This window comes from Pituophis catenifer, unplaced genomic scaffold, assembly GCF_029215685.1.
Source record: "Pituophis catenifer annectens isolate HBS135680 unplaced genomic scaffold, rPitCat1.0.hap2 SCAF_1, whole genome shotgun sequence".
NCBI lineage: Eukaryota > Metazoa > Chordata > Lepidosauria > Squamata > Colubridae > Pituophis > Pituophis catenifer.
This window is the reverse complement of record NW_027256881.1, coordinates 128,152,941-128,172,820: the sequence shown is the minus strand read 5'-3', so window position 1 is coordinate 128,172,820 and position 19,880 is coordinate 128,152,941. Positions and strand designations below refer to the sequence as shown.

The 19,880-nt window shown below is 40.6% G+C and overlaps 1 protein-coding gene across 1 annotated transcript in view; it reads left to right on the top strand.

Annotated features, from left to right (window-relative positions):
- The first annotated feature begins 774 nt into the window (after positions 1-774).
- MYOM2 (myomesin 2) overlaps positions 775-19,880 on the top strand; it is a 90,992-nt gene continuing 71,886 nt past the window's right edge. The window contains exons 1-6 of the mRNA XM_070932955.1: positions 775-836; positions 9,864-9,997; positions 12,408-12,527; positions 12,890-13,009; positions 16,132-16,273; positions 17,774-17,931. Coding sequence (XP_070789056.1) covers positions 9,891-9,997; positions 12,408-12,527; positions 12,890-13,009; positions 16,132-16,273; positions 17,774-17,931 — 647 coding nt within the window. The 5' untranslated portion in view covers positions 775-836; positions 9,864-9,890. The remainder of the gene's footprint in view (positions 837-9,863; positions 9,998-12,407; positions 12,528-12,889; positions 13,010-16,131; positions 16,274-17,773; positions 17,932-19,880) is intronic.

The window sequence follows — 19,880 nt, the reverse complement described above, 5'->3', positions numbered from 1 at the left end:
GAGAGCTGAGCAGTGGTCTCTTGGGCAGGCTTGATCTCTCCCTGTGTTCACACAGTTTTTAAAAAACCTAGATGATGTGACTTAACATATGGCAAGAATGTTTTTTTTATAATCCAAGCAGCTCTTAAAGAGACTTTGGGGAGGATCAGTTTACAACTCCGAGCGCAAGAGAAATCTTGCCTCCGCATTAATCAGATTTTCAAAACTTAATGACTGGAGTTGGTCTTTTCCATCTTTATCAGAGTCGCCCCAACTATTTGACATACATACATACATACATACATGTATGTAACTATGTATGTATGTATGTGTATATATATGTGTGTGTGTGTGTGTGTGTGTATGTTTTCTGAGGTTTTCGTGGGTGTTTGTATGTAGGTCTTTGGTTATTCGGATTTTCTCCTGCGTAAAATTCCAATTTTACGTGGGAGAAAACCAAATAACCAAAGACCTATATATATATGTGTGTGTGTGTGTGTGTATGTGTGTGTTTGGGTATGCATGTTTGTATGTATGCATATACCAGGCCAATTGCCAACATTTTCTGTACCTCAACAAATTGCACAGATTGGCAGTTCTCTCCACTCTAACAAAGGCTTTCCCCAAGGTGGGAAATGAGGACATCCCCACTTACCTAAGTCATAGTTTATTGCTTAAAAGACCCATCTCTGGTTTGTGAGAGCTCTTCAATTGGTTCTATATATAGATTAATAGCTACCCATAAATGGGAGGAAAGGGGCAGCAGCTTTCCTTTAGACATTATTTTTGTTTTCCCTTGCCCAGAGCTGAGCCAGACTGCCTTCCACTCAGCTCTGAAGTCTTGACATCTAATTAAGGTAAGTAAGTCTTTCTTTTCTAGAATATATATATATATACCGGTATGTATATCATGGTCCCAATGAGAAGAAAACGCAGGTTGTCTAAAGTGCTTTTTCTGTTTCTTCATTGAGTGACTTTTTTTAAATTTAAGGGCAGAGATAGAAAAACAACAACAACAAAAAAACCATAATGGGTGTGTATCTATTGATGGGCTTAATTAAAGCCAATGGGATGTGAGGAGCTTTAGAGCTGCTACCCAAGAGTCCATCAGGAGTTTAACAGGTAGATCTCCGAGGAGAGATTTGAACTCTAGATCTATTAGTGAAGCAAGCAAGGAGAAACTGTTTTTTGTATCATGGAAAAGCATTGCATTTATTAAGTGATTCGGTACTGCTTCATTCACCCTTCCTTTATTCAATCTACAGACCTCTTAAGGCCAAAGTTAGAAACCGAGTGAAGCCATAAAAAAGTTTTCATTTGAATTCATCTAGGAATCCTTTTCAAATTACAAGCGAAACTTATCAAAACTCACGACCGTTTTCTCCGTTGCATTTGAAGTCTTCTTTTTGAAAAGCTACATTTCTGACTGTTGACGCATTCTAGCGTTCACTCCAGGATACAGTTTTGTATTTTCTAAAAAAACAAAACAACCCCCCCCCTCCCCAAAACCTTGGTCTCCTGATGGGTGGAAAAAATTGATTTTTTTTTTTTTGCTTCTTAAACAATGCCTGCTGCAGAATAGAATTACGTGAAAAAAGGCAGAGGAGCCAATAAAAAAAAGCCCTCCTCGTGAGGAATAGCATAAATTGGGGATGTGTGGCAGTGACTTCCTTTGATTAGCACATCCTTTAAGGTCTAACAAAAAGGATGCAGAATATTCAGAGTGCATTTGGGATCTGCATCTTGGGCTGCTGTGGGCTTTAAGCCTATTTTTATACATGGGATTTGATGGGTCGTGTTTTCAGCTGAATCTAAATTATGTTGCCGGGTAGCCTAGCTTCAGGGCTAATTAAAACACATGAGTATGGTAGAATAATATTGCCTTTTGTCAGCATGTTTAACTTTAGTGGAAGCATTCTAAGGGTGCCTATCCGTTCGTCATAATTCTTAAATGAAATTCCCGGGATATAATAAAAGGGCAGCTCCATAACTTTTTCCTACAGATGTGATTTTAAAAAGCGTCTCTATCCATTAAATTGGAAGCAATGATAGGTATACCTGACTTGCATGGTTATTGTGTAGCAGTGACAACTTCACTCCACAATATTCTTTTACATGAGATAGTAAGCATTTCATCTTCCTTAGACCTACCCCTGTGGTAAGATGGGCGGCCAACACATTTAATAAATAAAAATACATTATAATTCAGCAAAATGTATCTAATTAGGAATCATCTATCAGGGCCAGTGTGATGGGTGGAATACAGTAGGCAATCATTTTAAAAACAGGAATGATTAAAAATCCACACCTTGTGAGCACCAAAATGTGGTAGGGAACCATCCTGCCCCATTCTATGTAGCCGGTAGAGTTAGGAGGAGGGTTTGATTAGGATCCTACCCAGGAGTGAAATCCAGCAGGTTCTGACAGGTTCTGGAGAACCGGTAGCAGAAATTTTGAATAGTCCGGAGAACTGGCACATACCACCTCTGGCTGGCCCAGAGTGGGGTGGGAATGGAGATTTTGCAATATTCTTCCCCCTGGAGTGAGGTGGGAATGGAGATTTTGCAGTATCCTTCCCCTGGAGTGAGGTGGGAATGGAGATTTTGCAGTATCCTTCCCCTGCCACACCCATCAAAGCCACACCCACCAAGCTGTACCATGCCAACCAAGCCACGCCCACAGATCCTACCAATGAATAGTGGGGCTGTGATCCACGCTTAAGTTTCCTGTGTTCCTATCAATCCTCTTCCTGGCTGTCTTGTGAATCCCAACGGTCATATTTATTTATCAGTAAAGGAGAACATGTGTAGCTCAGGGTCGAACTGTGGGGTCCTTGGTGCTCACTGAGCTTGGTTGTTTACTTGCAGATGTTTCATTACCTAACTAGGTAACATCTTCAATGCTAGCACAGAATAACGAGATGTCTCCAAGAAAACAACCAAGCTCAGGGTGCACCAAGGACTCCTTTATTTATCACCACCTTATTCATTTATCACAAATTTATCATTTTGGAATGCCCATGATCCACCTCACAGAGAGGGATTCTGGGTGGTATACAATAAAACGTTAAAACATAAAAAGAGTATGCAAAAGTTAACATTTAAAAAGAGGCAAGGATAATTAAAAAACAATGTTAACATTAGTTTAAAAAGCAAACAGAGGACTTTCAGGTTGCTAACCACCCCCACGGCGGTGTAATCTTCTGGGCTCCCCATGGGAGGCTGCAGAGTCATGTTTTCACGCTTTCCCGGAAGATCAGGAGGGTGGGGGGCTGCCTCACCACTGGGGGGGGGGGAGAATATTCCACAGGGTGGGGGCAATGGCAGAGAAGGCTCTCTTCCTGGACCCTGCCCTTGGAGTTCTTTAACTGAGGGGCTCCGCAACATACCTTCCCTGCCTGATTGGGTGGTAGAAACCAATATAATGTGACAAAGACAGTTGCGTAGCTAACCTGGCCCCATGCCACGTTGAGCTTTAAAGGTCATAATCATCACCTTGAATTGGATTTGGAAGCAAACTGGCACCCAATGCAGCTTGCACAGCAGAGGTCTTCTTTGGGAGCATAAAATTACCCATGGGATCCAGTGGTGGGTTGCCCCCGGTTCTATAGAACTGGTAGTAAAACCGGTGGGAGGCTCTGCCCACTGACCCTGACGTCATCAGAAGTGATCTGCGCATGCACAGAAGCGATCCCGTTGCAAACCGGTAGTAAAGTTAAGTAAAACCCACGCCTGATGGGATCACATTCTGTACCAGCGGAAGCTTCTGGCTACTTTTCAACGGTAGCCCCGCGTAACGTGCGTTGCAAGAGTCCAGGTTTATGGTAAAGGGATTGAGTTCCCTCTTTGATTCAGTTTTTATCTACTGAAAAATAGCAAGTCTGTCGCGCTCCCTAGGTATGTGTGAATGTATAAAATCAATGAATATTTAATCTCATCTCTTTTACCAGAAAACATACTGTATGCATGGTGCATTTTCCAGTACATTTATATGTGATCTGACTATTTGAGATTGTCTTAGCGTGTCCATTTGAGTGAAGAAAAAAGGGAAAGGCTATTTTTCCATTTCTTTATTCCATATTTTTGTATACAGGTAGTCTTTGACTTACAATGGGTTCATTTAGTGACCGTTTGAAGTTACGACGACACTGAGAAAAGTGACTTATGACCAGCCCCATGGTCACGTGATCAAAATTCAGGCGCTTGGCAACTGACTCATATTTATGACTGTAGCGATGCCCTGGGATCATGCGATCTCCTTTTGTGACCTTCTGATCAGCAAAGCCAATGGGGAAGCCAGCTTCATTTAACAACAGTGTTGCTAACTTAACAAGTGCAGTGATTCAATTAACAGTGTTGGCAAGAAAGGTCGTAAAATGGGGCAAAACTTAACTTAACTAATGTCTCACTTAGCAAGAAAAAATTGGGGCTCAATTTTGGTTGGAAGTCGAGGACTACCTATAATGGTATTTAGATTTATATGCCTGCATATTTTCTTGTGCAGTCTGCATGGAACAGCAATTACATAGTTTTGCATATGTGTGTGTGTGTGTGTGTGTGTGTGAGAGAGAGAGATGGGCATGTACATTCTCAATGAATGAAACAGACAAATCCAGGTTCATTCCTCGGTCTACACTCTACAATTACATTTCCCCCCACTTTCTTGTTATATACTATCTAAAAATAAAATGTTTCTTGCATTATGCTTAGAGAGGGAGAAATAGCTTTGCTTCAAACTGGAACTGGTAAAAGAAATTCCTAGCAGAAGCTAAAGAGTCAAGCCATCTAAATTTATCTCAAAATTTGATGAAGCCATCCATTGATTTTGAAAAAAAAAACCCCAATTATGGCAACAGCAACCAGAATTTATCATCCAAGAAGTAACCAATGATTTGTTTAGGCAATCACACTATTAACGTAAATGTTTTTAAATATTAAAAAGAACAGTTTAAAGAAACACCCCCAAACGGCCACTAAACAGTTGCACAGGAATTAATTAACACTTTTTTGGTAAGAGTCCAAGCCTTGGCATCTGTCCAAGAGAAGCTGTTTTGTAAAATGGTCCCATGGATTTCCTGTACTGTGTTCTTCTTTTGAAAGAAGTTTTTGTTCTCAACAGTTTTCACCATTTGTGTAAGTTTAACGATCATTCTTTTGGTTTTAATTCATTCAAAATATGGACTTCTAAATGCTACAGGATCTCTGCCTTGATGGCCTTTATTGATAAAAAACTGGATCTGATCCATTATAATTTCATAATTTTCACTGTCATAATTCTTTAAAAATAACAACCTAGGATTATCTTTTTCCTCCCACTTTTTCAACTTCAGTGAACCAAGCAGGTACAATGCATGATGGGCCTGTATTTTTTTTTTTTTAAAAGTATTTTATCAAGATTTGGGCAGGTTAAAGTGAAAAATCAGTGCGTTTCAACTGCCCCTGAAAATGTCATGTTGACCCTACATAATTGGTCCTTTCAGACATGATCTGAAAGTACCAATTGGCTATCAGCTACCCATCTTTTCCTTGCAATAGGAAGAGTAACTTGCATTTGGCCATGTTTGGTCATAGCTGGTGAGATTCATTGCTTGAAAACAGAAAGTCTAACATCACAGCAGACTTAATTTGGCTGTAGTGCAGAAAAGGAACCCTCCTGGGGAATACCAAGCATGAATTCTTGGTTTGTATCTACATTTGCTGAACCCTTCTCTCCTTTGCTAATTGTCAGCTTGGACTGTTGCAAGGGAAAATGCCTGCAGGTAACTTGTTGGTGAACATTGTAGCATGTTACACTCTGCATTTTAACACCAACTTCATCTTTGGATTGTGGCATGGCAATTAGAGTGTTCCATGCAATGAATGCCGCTGGATTGAAAGACTTCCACAATACAGTTAGTTTTCGACTTACGATTGTAATGGAGTTTGTGCATCATGGTCATAAGTTGTGATGGTTTTAAAACAAGTCACCTGTCCCAATTTTATGACTGCCAAAACAAATGCTGCAGTCATTAACCAACCAATGGTTCGCTATGGGCTGTTTTTGCCAACATCCAGAAATAAATGCCATTATTTTTTAGCAAAAACATCCTAAAACGTGGTCACGTGACTGTGGGATGCTGCAAACAGTCATAATTACGGGTTGGCTGTCGAGTGTCCAACATGAGGTCATGTGACCGCAGATAGTGTCTGGCCATCAGAACTTCAGAACCAGGTTGTAAGTACCCATGGGGAGGTCCATTGTAACTTTGAACTAAGTGACCAGCTCTAAATCAAGGACTCTCTGTATTTGAAATATTTCTAGATATATTTCCTAGACTAATATTGACTGCATAACACAGCCCTTTGTCTGCATGACGTTTTCTCCAAGATTGTGTTTTTAGATATGACTATTAACATCAATACACCAGATCCATCCTTCTTCTAGAATGAAAAGTTTCAATGTTTAGGTAGAAATTCCTTACCTTTTTCCAAGTTAGGTAAGGACTGGATAAATATATGTTGTCCTGGAGGCTTACGTAGAGTTTATTTGTCTCTCAAAGTTTAGAGTGAGTCAGTGGTGGGGACATTCTATTTCATTGTCTCCTTTAGTTGATGGTTTGTAGAAGACTCAGAGAAACGTCTGGTCTTCTCTTTTCCCCAGGTGAACCAATGGGAATTGTCTCTCATGATCTCTTACTGCTTGGAAATAAAATTAGCCCTTTGTCTCTCATAAAGAGGAAGTCAATTATTACATTCTATCGAAGGGACTAAATCTTAATTTTTAATGGGAACACGATCCAGCTCCAATATCCTCATAGAAGCTGACCTATGGAAAGCTTCGGCAACCACTGTAATATGATCACCTTAAATGCAGAATGTAATGTATGCCATGCTGCATACATTACAGCATGTAATGTTGTAATGTATGCAACAGTCTAACCATTTAGAACAGGGGGCGAAGTAATTCATCATTCAGTGAAATGTACAGGTTGAATCTGGACAGTGTGGTGGCATTTGCAGGTCCTCACTGCTTTTGCTGGCATAATGTAAGCAGAGTCTCATCTCGGCTTCTATATTTTTGGGAGATATGGGCCACACCAGTCCGCAAATAGCAAAGAGGTGTGGCTTGTGTTTTGATATGCAATACTGCTTATGTCACCATCCTTGATCTCACCTGCCATCAAAGCTGGAATATCAGCACTTGAGGAAGTCCAGCATAATAGAGTTGGAAGAAACTTTGGAGGTTTTATAATCCAACCCCCTGTTCATCTAAGCTGGAATAGCAGCTCTTGAGGAAGTCCAGAATAATAGAGTTGGAAGGGACTTGGAAGGTTTTATAATCCAACCCTCTGCTCAAGTAGGAGACACTTTTTCTGACAAGAAATCCAGAAAAGAAGCAGCAACCATGAGTACTAATACTACTTTTAGTACTCAGAGTAACAGAATCTTGCAAGTCTGAAAGTACATTCCCCCTCGCTTACCTAGTTAGCAAAGTAGGGAGGGTCCCTCCTGAGGTACTTCTTCCATCCTGACCATTCTTTCAGAGTTTGCCTAGGCTGTGGCTCTTCCTCCTGTCTCCCAAGGCTGTTCTCACATACCATTACAACAACCCAGAACCAAGTTGTTCCCTGCTTGAGATAATGGCAAATAGTACCCTTTCTTCTAATTCAAGGTGGCTGGTACTCAAAGCTGGCCATGTAAGTGTATTACTTGAAGCAGAATAATCCTCAGGTGCCTTTATGTCTTTTTGGAAGTAAATCTACAACAGCAGCAAGTTAAATAACAAATATTTTGCTATAGATTTGAGGCATTCCTTCTGCTTAATAGTAGAGCTGCTCCTGTTATTTGGGATTTGGCAATAATACCACATCCTTAATCTTCCCATAGTACATATATATACACATACAGTATGAAAGTAAGTATGCAACATTGGATTTGACTCAACAGAAATAGGACTCATGCTAGCAAAGTGAATTCTTCTAATGCTTGGGAATTAGCTTATGTCTAATTCAGTGAATGTCTGTCATCCACATAAAATAGTAAAGTTCCTCCCACCGGCTTACCTATCTTAGACATGACCACATCCAGCCATGCTTGATGCTAATGATGGCAATGATGGTGATGAGTTATACAATATTTAAAATAAGCCAAGCAAATATTTTACAAGCATTTCAGAAGACAAGGTTCATCATCTTAATCCAGATTAGATGTAAGTGGGAAAGGCTGGCAGAGAGGGCAGCAGAATATGTGAAATATTTCATTTTGACAAGTTATATTGAGAAGACTTATCTAGCTCTATAAATCAAAAGGTTTTGCGTTATAAAATATTTAATCTGTCCATGAAACAAATGATAGATTATAGGGAAGTTTTGGAAGAAACATCTTTTAAAAGATCTGCCATGTATCGATAGACAAGAATATTTATAGCTCAGGTTGAACTGTGAGTCCTTGGTACTCTTTGAGCTTGGTTGTTTTCTTGCAGATGTTTCATTACCCAAGTAGCAACTTCATCAGTGCACTGATGATGATGACCATTTTCACTGATGCTATTATCTAGTTTGGTAATGAAAGGTCTACAGGGAAACAACCAAGCTCAGAGAGCACCAAGAACCCCACAAATCTGCCATGTTTTCTAGCCATTGGTTGTGGATACCATCTAGCCAATGTCCCTAATTCCTGCATCTAGTAGGAGAAAGTGTTGTAGATGCACTTTAGATATAGGACTTCTTGGTAGAATAAAGCAAAACAGTATATATTTAAGGACTGTATATTGGCACACTTGAAAAAAACTTTTGAAGGTTCTGAAGCTCAAGGTACAAGTAAAGGGATGAAAGCAGGGGTGAAATCTACTTACCTTCCCTACTTTGGAAGTGCGCATGCCATGTGCGCTCGCTCTGCTCACACCGCTCGCGTGCATGCACACATCACATGCAATTTTAGACCCTCTGCACATGCACAAAGCCTTCTGTGCATGTGCAGAGAGTCAAAAACAGGTTACTTCCTGGTTAAAACCAGGAAATAATTACATCCGGGTGAGTGGGCAGAGCCTCATGCTGTCGCCGCTACCAGTTCTCTGAATCACCCGCCGCTACTAGTTCGCCTGAACCGGTGTGAACCAGTAGCATTTCACCCCTGGACAAAAGGAATTTTAGTTATCCCATCAATTCCATTAAAAAAAAAACAGTAAAATAAAAATGATGAAACGATGTTAATGATCCATCTTTTCATTTTTACAGTGACTACAGAAAGATTTGGCGGTTATTGTATGATTACCATAACTAAATAAAACAGTGAGGAATTCTTTAAGTGAACTATAAGATGTCGAGGCCATGCTTTGCAGGGAAAATAATTGAGTAGTATCTGGTAATATTAGCATAATCAGACTATCAAAATAAAATAGTTATATAGCAAACCACACTGCTTTGAAAATTGTAAGGAATAAATCTTATGAAACTGTGAATATGATTTCAGTTCTATAATCTTGGAAAATTTATATAGTTCCTACATGAAAATTAATTGTGGACAAAAGCACAAAACTTGTAAAGAGTGATTTTTGACTGGGGATATCAATTCCTAGGCCAAATTTTGAGGTTGGTAAATATTACATGATTAAACAGTGAAATGAAGTGCATTGGACCTAAGACATTGATATTATGCTATGTCAGTTGAAGAGCAGTTTGATTGATGCATTTGTAAGCATTCTTAAATTTGAAATGCACATCCCCTAAAAAGTGAAATGAAACATTTAATCCAATATATTTTGATGGCATATTTTGTGATTTTAATTGCTGCAGCCACTGGCATTCAACAATGAATATTTTTACATAGTTCATTTCAGTCTGAAGGATGTGATGAAGTGACCAGAAAGCTCTGATCAGATTGAAATGTAATGTTTTTAATTTACAGGAATTGTGAACAGTGGCAGATTCCATCATGTCATCTAAGAGAGTACCGTTCTACCAAAAATCGCACAAGCATTTTGACCTGTCTTATCGCAACCGTGATACTAGATACATGCTTCAGGAATATTCAGCAAGGAGGTAAGGAGCATCACTGCTGTTCCCACATGAAAGTAATTCACATCTGCATACCTTTTGATTTATAAAACTAATCAAAGTGAATAATGACAAGAGCTATGGTACTATTACATAGGGATCTACAATCAGTTTCTTGTTCCAATGTCTTTCGTGGGAGCATTGAAATTGACTTCTCAAAGGTATAGCAGGATGCAACTGAAAATTGTGGGCTAACTTAGCCTTGGAAGTTTCAGATCGATTTATTTACTTACCACATGTGTAAGGTTTAACCATAACCCTCTTCCTGTTGTGACTCTGAGTGGCATGCAATCTTGAAAGCAAGTTAATAAGAATAGTAAAAACAAATGGCAACACATTCAGAAACAGTAATACCAACACTATTTCAATTCACAATATTATCACCAAGGACCACCACCCAACTTAATCTTAACCCTAAACCTAACTCTGGGGGAATAGCTAGGTTTTAAGAGTTCATTTGAATGAAGGTCCAAGGTAGGGTCCATACATTTACCCAACAATTCATAGCTTTGTCAGGATTACAATACACTTGTGCCAAAAAAAATAATAGAATCATAGAGGTAGTCCACCACAACATCTCTGAGAAATAACTATCAATTCTGTAGTTAAAGATTTCTTCTGAGAAGAATGCAATACTTCAGGTAGCAGCCTGTTCTATGTTTTGCCATATTATGGAAGGATGACATTAGGAAATGTATGTGCTAGTATTGGGGCCTAAACATTTCAGGGTGACGAAGAGCTGTCATAAGAACAATGCAACAATTTTTTTGAAAAAAGTTTCAAGATGATTCTGCAAGCATATTTTGAAAAGGATCAGCTCCTATTTGCAGTCTGACCATCATTTTGCAAGGGATTATCGGCTTCTTCCTTCTACTATAACAAGGAATTATTTTAGAAATTAGAACAGAGAAAATGAAAACTTGTGTTTTGTTTTGTAGAACACAAACTTTGGCATTTTCACCATATCTGTCAGAGATATTAAATTTATTGTTTTTAGTATAGTGAATTTATTGATAAATTATTCTGAATGTTCATGAATTTTCCTATTTCAGTTGTACCTCAGTACTCATCGTTAATTGGTTTCGGGAGGTGTGATGAGTACCAAAAATGTTGAGTGCCAAACAATTTTTTTCCATAAGGAATAATATAGTGAGTCACAAGGCAGCCGACACCGACAAGTTCTAGCTTGTGCAACAAACGATGAGTACTGGGACAAAATTTTCACATCAAAATATTTTGACTACCAAATCCGACAGTTCAAAGCAGTTGAAAGCAGATACCATACTCTGTTCCCATTTGATTCTCTGATGGGACTTAATTCCTCTCAGCAGGAAAGTAGAAGTATATCCTCATCATATTCCCTTGACTGCTTGTGGTAATTACTGAGCCTGAAATATTCACTGGATTCAGAAAATCTGAGACATTTGAGATAAGTCTTCTGGGAGATATGAACTCCAACAAAAGAAAGAAATATGCTTTGCCAATCTCAACCTTCACAAGTTACTCTGCTTTAGATGGTGGTTCAAGAGACCACAGGATTTCAGCTGATTTGTCCCTCATGGCCCCACCTCCATGCAAGCACCACTTGGGCTACTGCAACTTCCAAAATGGAGAATTTTATGCAAAATCCAGAATTATGCCTTGAAGAAAGCTCATGGGAGATAACTGAATTATTCTATCTGGAAATATTATGCTTGGAAAGAGGAGCATCCCCTTGGGGATGTGATGTTGGTTTATCATTTCAATCAAAATGAGGCCTAGAGTGGGAAAAGTGTTGCTTCAGATTCCTACAACTTTCTTTATAGACTTTGAATTTTAGTGTTTCTGACCTCCTTCCTCTTCCCTCTGAAAACTCAAATTTATTATTTGAAATACTTTCAGTACTAATTTGACTTTTGTGTGGTAGGTCAAAGACTGCACTCCTCCAAATAGTGGCTGGTGCTAGGGCCAAACTAAAATGCAACTTACTTTAAAATTTAATTAAAACTAAATGCAGTTAATATGATTGAAGGTGTGCAATTAGAATCCTCTTTTTATCAGAGTAAACTTGGTAATACTTTTGCGGATGTGTAAGAATCATATCTAAGACCTTTGAAGGACGCAAGACTTCATTTTGTATCTCTCTGCTCTATGTGATCTAGGACTATCCATCTAAACTGAAACAGCAATGGTCTAGATTAGGATCAGAATAAAACACCCTATTAGATTATCTTCTCCTACTTGAAAGGTAGGCAAAGGCAGATGTGAAATGTAAGAATAGGTGATGTATACAAATTTGTCAGTGGTCAGTTTTTCGTTTGCTTCAAAAGTTATAGAAAGCTTAAACTTGTTCAATGTGTTCCTGCCATTGTTATTATGATTACTGCTACTAGAAGTATTATTCTGTATTTTGAAGGGCTGCTTCTAGACAGGCCTACCAAACATCATCCAGTCTAGGCAAAACAACATGCGTACTTTGTGCCAGAAGAAAACTCCACACAACATCTGAAGAGGCCTCAAAGGAATACCAGGAAAGGTAAAACTTTCTTTAGCTATAACCATGAAGGTGTCCAGGACCAAACATTTGTCTACCGATTGGTTAAGCAAGACTTCATTTTGTATCTCTCTGCTCTATGTGATCTAGGACTATCCATCTAAACTGAAATAGCAATGGTCTAGATTAGGATCAGAATAAAACACCCTATTAGATTATCTTCTCCTACTTGAAAGGTAGGCAAAGGCAGATGTGAAATGTAAGAATAGACGATGTATACAAATTTGTCAATGGTCAGTTTTTCGTTTGCCTCAAAAGTTATAGAAAGCTTAAACTTGTTCAATGTGTTGCTGCCATTGTTATTATGATTACTGCTACTAGAAGTATTATTCTGTATTTTGAAGGGCTGCTTCTAGACAGGCCTACCATACATTATGCAGTCTAGGCAAAACAACATGCGTACTTTGTGCCAGAAGAAAACTCTATACGACATCTGAAGAGGCCTCAAAGGAATACCAGGAAAGGTAAACTTTCTTTAGCTATAACCATGAAGGTATCCAGGACCAAACATTTGTCTACCGATTGGTTAAGCAACTTCAGGGTACTGGCATGTGGAGAAAATGTCCTTGATTGAAATGCTTAGATCTAGCAAGGGTAGGTGAAAAAGAAGAGGAGTAGTAATTGGTCCATATAAAGGAGAAAGCCAGAGGGGAGGAACTGGGAAGGACATCTGGAAAAAGAAAGAATACAAATTTTTATTGTCAAGAGTTGCTGAAAAAACAAAGATCATGTTTGCATGTTGAGTTGGAATACTCAACTGGATCTTGGACAGCAATTTTTTTTATTTCTTCTAACGGTCATGGGGAGTGATGCTTATTTCCATAGCTACACAGACATGGAGTCTCAGGCATAACCCTGAATGTCACTTGGAACATTGTTATAAAAACTGCTTAGGGCCCTCTTGCTCCCTAAGACCTCCAGAAAAGAAAGAAAATAAATTATCTTGATAATTTTCAAATCCTCAGAGCTCTGTTGGATTGGCTGGCGAGAGCTGTCAGCACGCGTACACTTGCAGCATAGCAAGTTCTTCATTAATTTATTAGATCGAAAATACCAAAGCGTTAGGTGTCTCCTAAATCTCATACCTGATATGTTCCCATGCTAGAAATAGATTTTAAAATTGGGTTAAACACAAGTCAGCTTTTCGGTTTAAAACAAACATGCAAGGTTCTAGCTAAATGTTAAAAGGTTGAACAATTTACCTTGAGTATAGTTGTCTCTTAATCATTGGGGAGGCTTAAGGTGATCTGTCAGTTGAAGCCAGGAGATGTCCTCTGAGCAACTCTACTCCTATTTGTAGTGAATGGCTGTGTGCCCACTGACATTCTGTACAGCAAATATATCAGTGACCTGCTCCTAACTGGGTTATGAAAAGTAAAGTTATGGCGATATCTCTTCATCCCGTTCCTCTGCAGTTCAGTTGAGGATCCTCATGTTTCCTCTTGGCAGTCTTACCTCTGCAAGGAAGATGAATGCTGACCTTGGTTCAAGTGACCAATCTATAGTTAGTGATTTCATCTACCATGAGGAACTGAGTCCAGAATGTACAAAAATCGGCTGGGATTCCACATGAGGCAAAATGGTTGCCGTGACAGGGAAGACTTCCCTGTTTAGTTCTCATACTACCTCAGTTGGTACCATTAGTATATGATCCAGTGGTGGGTTTCAAATTTTTTTACTACTGGTTCTCTGAACTACTCAAAATTTCTGCTACTGGTTCTCCAGAACTGGTCAGAATTGGCTGAAACCCAGCTCTGATGTGGTCCCTTGGAAAAAAGGGAGCTGGCATTCCCATTAGGATTACCCTAGAGGAGAAAGTGGGATTTGTGTGTGTGTGTGTGTGTGTGTGTGTGTGTGTTTGTTTGTGTGTATGTGTGTGTGTGTCACTTATCTAACCACCTCACCTCACCTCGACAAATCATATCAGCATGTCTGTCATCGATCTTTTATAGCAGCTCTGTCATGACAGTATGGTAGCGTCAGCTCTTCAAATATGCTGCATAACTAACTACGCAGTAGAAAAGGTGACAATGTTGAAAATATTTTCCTCTTCCTGTCAGCCTTTTGCTCATTTAAATTCATATTTATTTTATAGATGGTTAGACACACATGCACACAGGGTATGGCTTAGAAATGAGTTGGATAGGCTGGGCTATTTTTCCAGATATCTGAATCGTGTCTTGCTATTTGAGAAATTTGAAATGGTATTTTTAGTACTGAAAATACCCCTCCAGTGCTTGAAGCAATTCCAAGTTATTTATGTAGGTGTCTAAATGTTCTTCTTATTAGTTTAATTTCTTTAGAGATGGACCAAGATCCCCTTCCTTCCTTCCTTCCTTCCTTCCTTCCTTCCTTCCTTCCTCCCTCCCTCCCTCCCTCCCTCCCTCCCTCCCTCCCTCCCTCTTTCTTCTTCCTTCCTCCCTCCCTCCCTCCCTCTTTCTTTTCCTTCCTTCCTTCCTTCCTTCCTTCCTTCCTTCCTTCCTTCCTTCCTTCCTTCCTTCCTTCCTTCCTTCCTTTTCTTTTTCTCATAGTCAGTGATGTCATGATGCAGCCAGTGACATCATGACATTATTGGGGTAATCAGCTTTGGAAGGATGTTAGAAAGCTTCAGGGGTAAAATAGATATACCCTCTTCTTAAATATATTTAACCCCTATCCCAAACAGGCTCCCAGAATCACCAAAGAGATGCTGGATCTGTACTTTATTCCATTGGAAATAAGCTTATTGTAGACATTAATGTTATCCCAATCCATTTAGTCTTACCTAAATTTGCCCTAGTCTATTGTATGGTAATATTAATTCTCATGTCTTTGCTGTATATTTGTTGTTATGTAAAGTAGAGGAAGGCTGGCTAACATAGGTTTTTTGGTGTCAAGAAAGATGGTAGAGTGGGAGACAGGAGGGATTAATGCCTGGAAAGTTGTTTTGTAAAGACAACGCAAAGCATCTAGGGACTTTCCTGCTTTTTCATGAATTCCTTCCCTGTGATAGTAGATTCTCCACCAAAGAAGATAGTCTGATGCAATTAGAGCATTGATTAAATCTGGACAATACTATGTCCTCATTGGATGTTTCATTGTTTACCGTACAATCTTGATCACAGCATTACCAACTGCAAGGGATTTTTGTGAGGATACAATGGGGTGTACATGGATGCATCTTAGAGGAAAGGTACAACTTACCTGTAATTAAAGAGAGCTTGTAAAATTCTCAGTCACTTCTATAGAGTTTATTTATTTATTAGATTTTGATCCCGCCTTTATTATTTTTGTAAATAATTCAAGGCGGTGAATTTACTTGATACTCCTTTCTCTTCCTCTTTCCCACACAACAATGAAGTGGATTGGGCTGAGAGAGAGAGTGATTGGCCCAAGGTGCCCCAACTGGCTTTCATGGCTAAGGTGGGACTAGAACTCCCAGTCCTCTGGTTTCCAGGCCAGTGCCCTCACCCCTACACCAGAATGCAGTTTTTCCAACTTAATACTGTCAAAGGGATAACTTTCATAACTTTCCTTGAGCTGCTGCAGTATTTTGGTAACTTCGATACTAGATGAAACCTAATTAATTTTTCCTCTGTTCTTGCAGGAGTCAGGAGCAAAAGTCTCTGCACTGGAGTGAACAGAGGAGGATCCGATATGTCAAGAGTTTGGCTGCTTTAGAGGATGAGCTTCACATAGCCCGACACCTTGCTAGAGAACAATTGGATAAAGTTGCCATACAGAGGATGGTACCTTATTTTCATTTCTTTTCTATTAGTAGAAAATAATCTCTATCAATTACTTGTTTTCCTACCAGAACAGGCTGAACACCAGCCTGGGTTAAATCCAATTTTTTTTACTACTGGTCCTGTGGGTGTGGCTTGGTGGGCATGGTGTGGTTTGGTGGGCGTGGCTTGGTAGGCATGGCAGGGGAAGGATACTGCAAAATCTCCATTCCCTCCCCACTCCTGGGGGAAGAATATTGCAAAATCTACATTCCCACCCCACTCTGGAGCCAGCCAGAGGTGGTATTTGCCGGTTCTCTGAACTACTCAAAATTTCCACTACCGGTTCTCCAGAACCTGTCAGAACCTGCTGGATCTCACCCCTGACACCGGGGTTCATAACTCACATTAAGCCATCATTTATTTGAACCATGATTTGTTGAATAAGTCACAAGGGCTGGATTGCCATGTTATGTACTGTATTCCAGGATCTCCAAACTTGGCTACTTTAAGTCTTGTGGACTTCAACTCCCAGAATTCCCCAGCATGGCTGGCTGGCTGGCCCACCCAGCATGGCTGGCTGGGGAATTCTGGGAGTAGAAGTCCACAAGTCTTAAAGTTGCTAAGTTTGGAGACCCCTGCTGTATTCCATCATTTATAAAACATTGTTGCTAGCATGACGTCAAGGCAAAATGAAACAAGCCAACCTCATTATGACAACAGTTGAAGTTGGCCTGAAGTCACTCCTGTCATTCACAACTTTGGTTAACTGACACCATTGCTTGATTCTTTCTGGAGAATATTCCTTTCTAGGGTCTGTAGAATTTGCAGATTTTTAAATGCATTTATTAACATTCTAACTATTATTTATTTATTTATTTGTTTGTTTGTTTGTTTGTTTGTTTATTGTTTATATTTATATACCGCCCTTCTCCTGAAGGATTCGGGGTGGTGAACAGCCAAGAGATAAAACACAAGAAATACAAAATTTAAAAACAGTATTAAAATCTGATTAAATTAATTTGGCCCACAATTAAAAGCGCCCCTGTATTAAAACCCATATTTAAACAGTTTAAAAATTAAAACAAATTAAAAGAGTTAGGCAGCCTGGCTTGTTGGAATAAAAACGTCTTTAGGGCACGGCAAAAGATGCGTAGATCCGGGATCCGCCGTATCTCCGGGGGCAGCTCATTCCAGAGGGTAGGTGCCCCCACAAAGAAGGCTCTCCCCCTGGGGGCTGCCAGTCGGCATTGTTTGACCGATAGCACCCTGAGGAGCCCCTCTCTGTGGGAGCATACACTATTTATTTAGTGATGGTTTGAATTAAATGAACTAATTTCGGTTAATAAAATAACATAACTTACTTGAGTCATGTCCTCAGGGATTATTAAAAAAACATGAACATGTGGGCTATAGATTTTTCTAAATTAAAAAAAAATGCTATAATATTATCACTTAGCTTAATGCATGAGCTCAAGGACTCTTTCCAAGTTATTGAGTGATTTTCCCATAATTACTTTACAGGTAGAAGAAAAAATGGCCTTGGAAAGGTATACGGTTGAAGAAAGCATCTGCCGAGCCCCAGAAATTTTAGTGCGGTTGAGATCTCATACTGTGTGGGAAAAGATGTCTGTCAGGCTTTATTGTACAGTCCAAGGATTTCCCACCCCTGTTGTACAATGGTAAGCCTTTGACTCTTTCCAGGAATCTCAAGATGGTGCTAAGTGTTATTCATGTAATAACCCAGCTATTAAATGTCACTTTTATATTGGTTATGTTTAAGAACCCTTTATAATCCTCAAAGGCATTCTGGATGGATGCCGTTGCCTTGACATGAATGACACAGAAGCTTCCGACTTTATCCTTGAAGGCATCGACTGGAGACTTCAGAGCTTGAAACGGGTTGCACACTGAGATGTTCATTGAGAAAAGTTCAGGGGGCAGAGTGCTATATGCCCTTCTGGACAAAGCTGAACAACTCTTAATAATAATAATAATAATAATAATAATAATAATAATAATAATCATCATCATTATTATTATTATTATTATTATTTTATTTCTATACCGCCCTTCTCCCGGAGGACTCAGGGTGGTGTACAGCCTATTAAAAGCACAAAGACAAACATCAATTAAAAATAATTAAAATTATTAAATAGTTTCGGCTCAAATTTAAAACCCCCCAAATTTAAAACACCTAATTTAAAATCATTACATTGATAGCCCGGCCTGGCGGAACAGCAGGGTCTTGAGGGCACAGCGAAATACACGGAGGTCGGAGATCTTACGCATTTCCGGGGGCAGTTCATTTCACAGGGCAGAGGCTCCCACAGAGAAGGCCCTCCCCCTGGGTGTCACCAGCCGACATAACTTGGCCGATGGCACCCTGAGGAGACCCTCTCTGTGGGAGCGGGCTGGCCGGTGGGAGGCTATTGGTGGCAGAAGTCGGTCTCGAAGTTACCTGGGTCCTATGCCATGGAGCGCTTTAAAGGTGGTAGCCAGCACCTTGAATGGCACCCGGAAGACCAATGGGAGCCAGTGCAGCTCGCGCAGGAGGGGTGTCACATGGGCACAACGGGTTGCGCCCATAACCACCCCTGCGGCCGCATTCTGGACCAGTTGGAGCCTCCGAGTGCTCTTCAAGGGGAGCCCCATGTAGAGAGCATTACAATAGTCCAGCCGGGAGGTGACAAGGGCGTGAGTGACCAAGCGCAAGGCGTCCTGGTCCAGAAAGGGCTGCAACTGGCGAATCAGGTGAACCTGATAAAAAGCCCCCCTGACCACGGCCATCATATGCTCTTCTAAAGACAGTCATGCATCCAGGAGGACACCCAGATTGCGAGCCCTCTCTGTGGGGGGCAGAGATTCACCCCCAATAGTCAGCGATGGCACCAGCTGACTATATCGGGACACCAGTCACTCGGTCTTGGATGGGTTGAGTCTGAGCCTATTTCTCCCCATCCAGACCCGCACGGCCTCCAGGCAGTGAGACATCACATCAAGGGCATCGTTGGGGTGGTCTGGGGTGGAGATGTACAGCTAAGTGTCATCAGCGTACTGATGGACTCTCATCCCAAAACCACGGATGATCTCACCCAGCGGCTTCACATAAATGTTGAACAGAAGGGGCGAGAGAACCGACCCTTGTGGCACTTCCCATGCGAGGTGCCTCGAGGTCGACCTCTGCCCCCCTGCCAACACAAACTGCGAACGGTCGGAGAGGAAGGAGGAGAACCACTGCAGTACGGTGCCCCCTATTCCTAACCCCCTCAACCGCTGCAGCATGATGCCATGGTCGATGGTATCAAAAGCCGCTGAGATATCTAATAGGACCAGGACAGAGGAGCGCTCCAGAGATCATCCACCAATGCAACCAATGCTGTTTCTGTGCTGTACCCTTGCCTGAAGCCCGACTGGTACGGGTCCAGATAGATAGCTTCATCCAGGTGCCGGGGAAGCTGTCGTGCCACCACACTCTCAACAACCTTCGCCACAAAACAAAGGTTGGAGACCGGACGGTAGTTAGCTAATTTAGCCGGGTCCAGGGAAGGCTTCTTGAGGAGGGGCCTCACCACCGCCTCTTTCAAGGCAGCGGGAAAGGCACCTTCACTCAAAGAAGCACTTATAATCC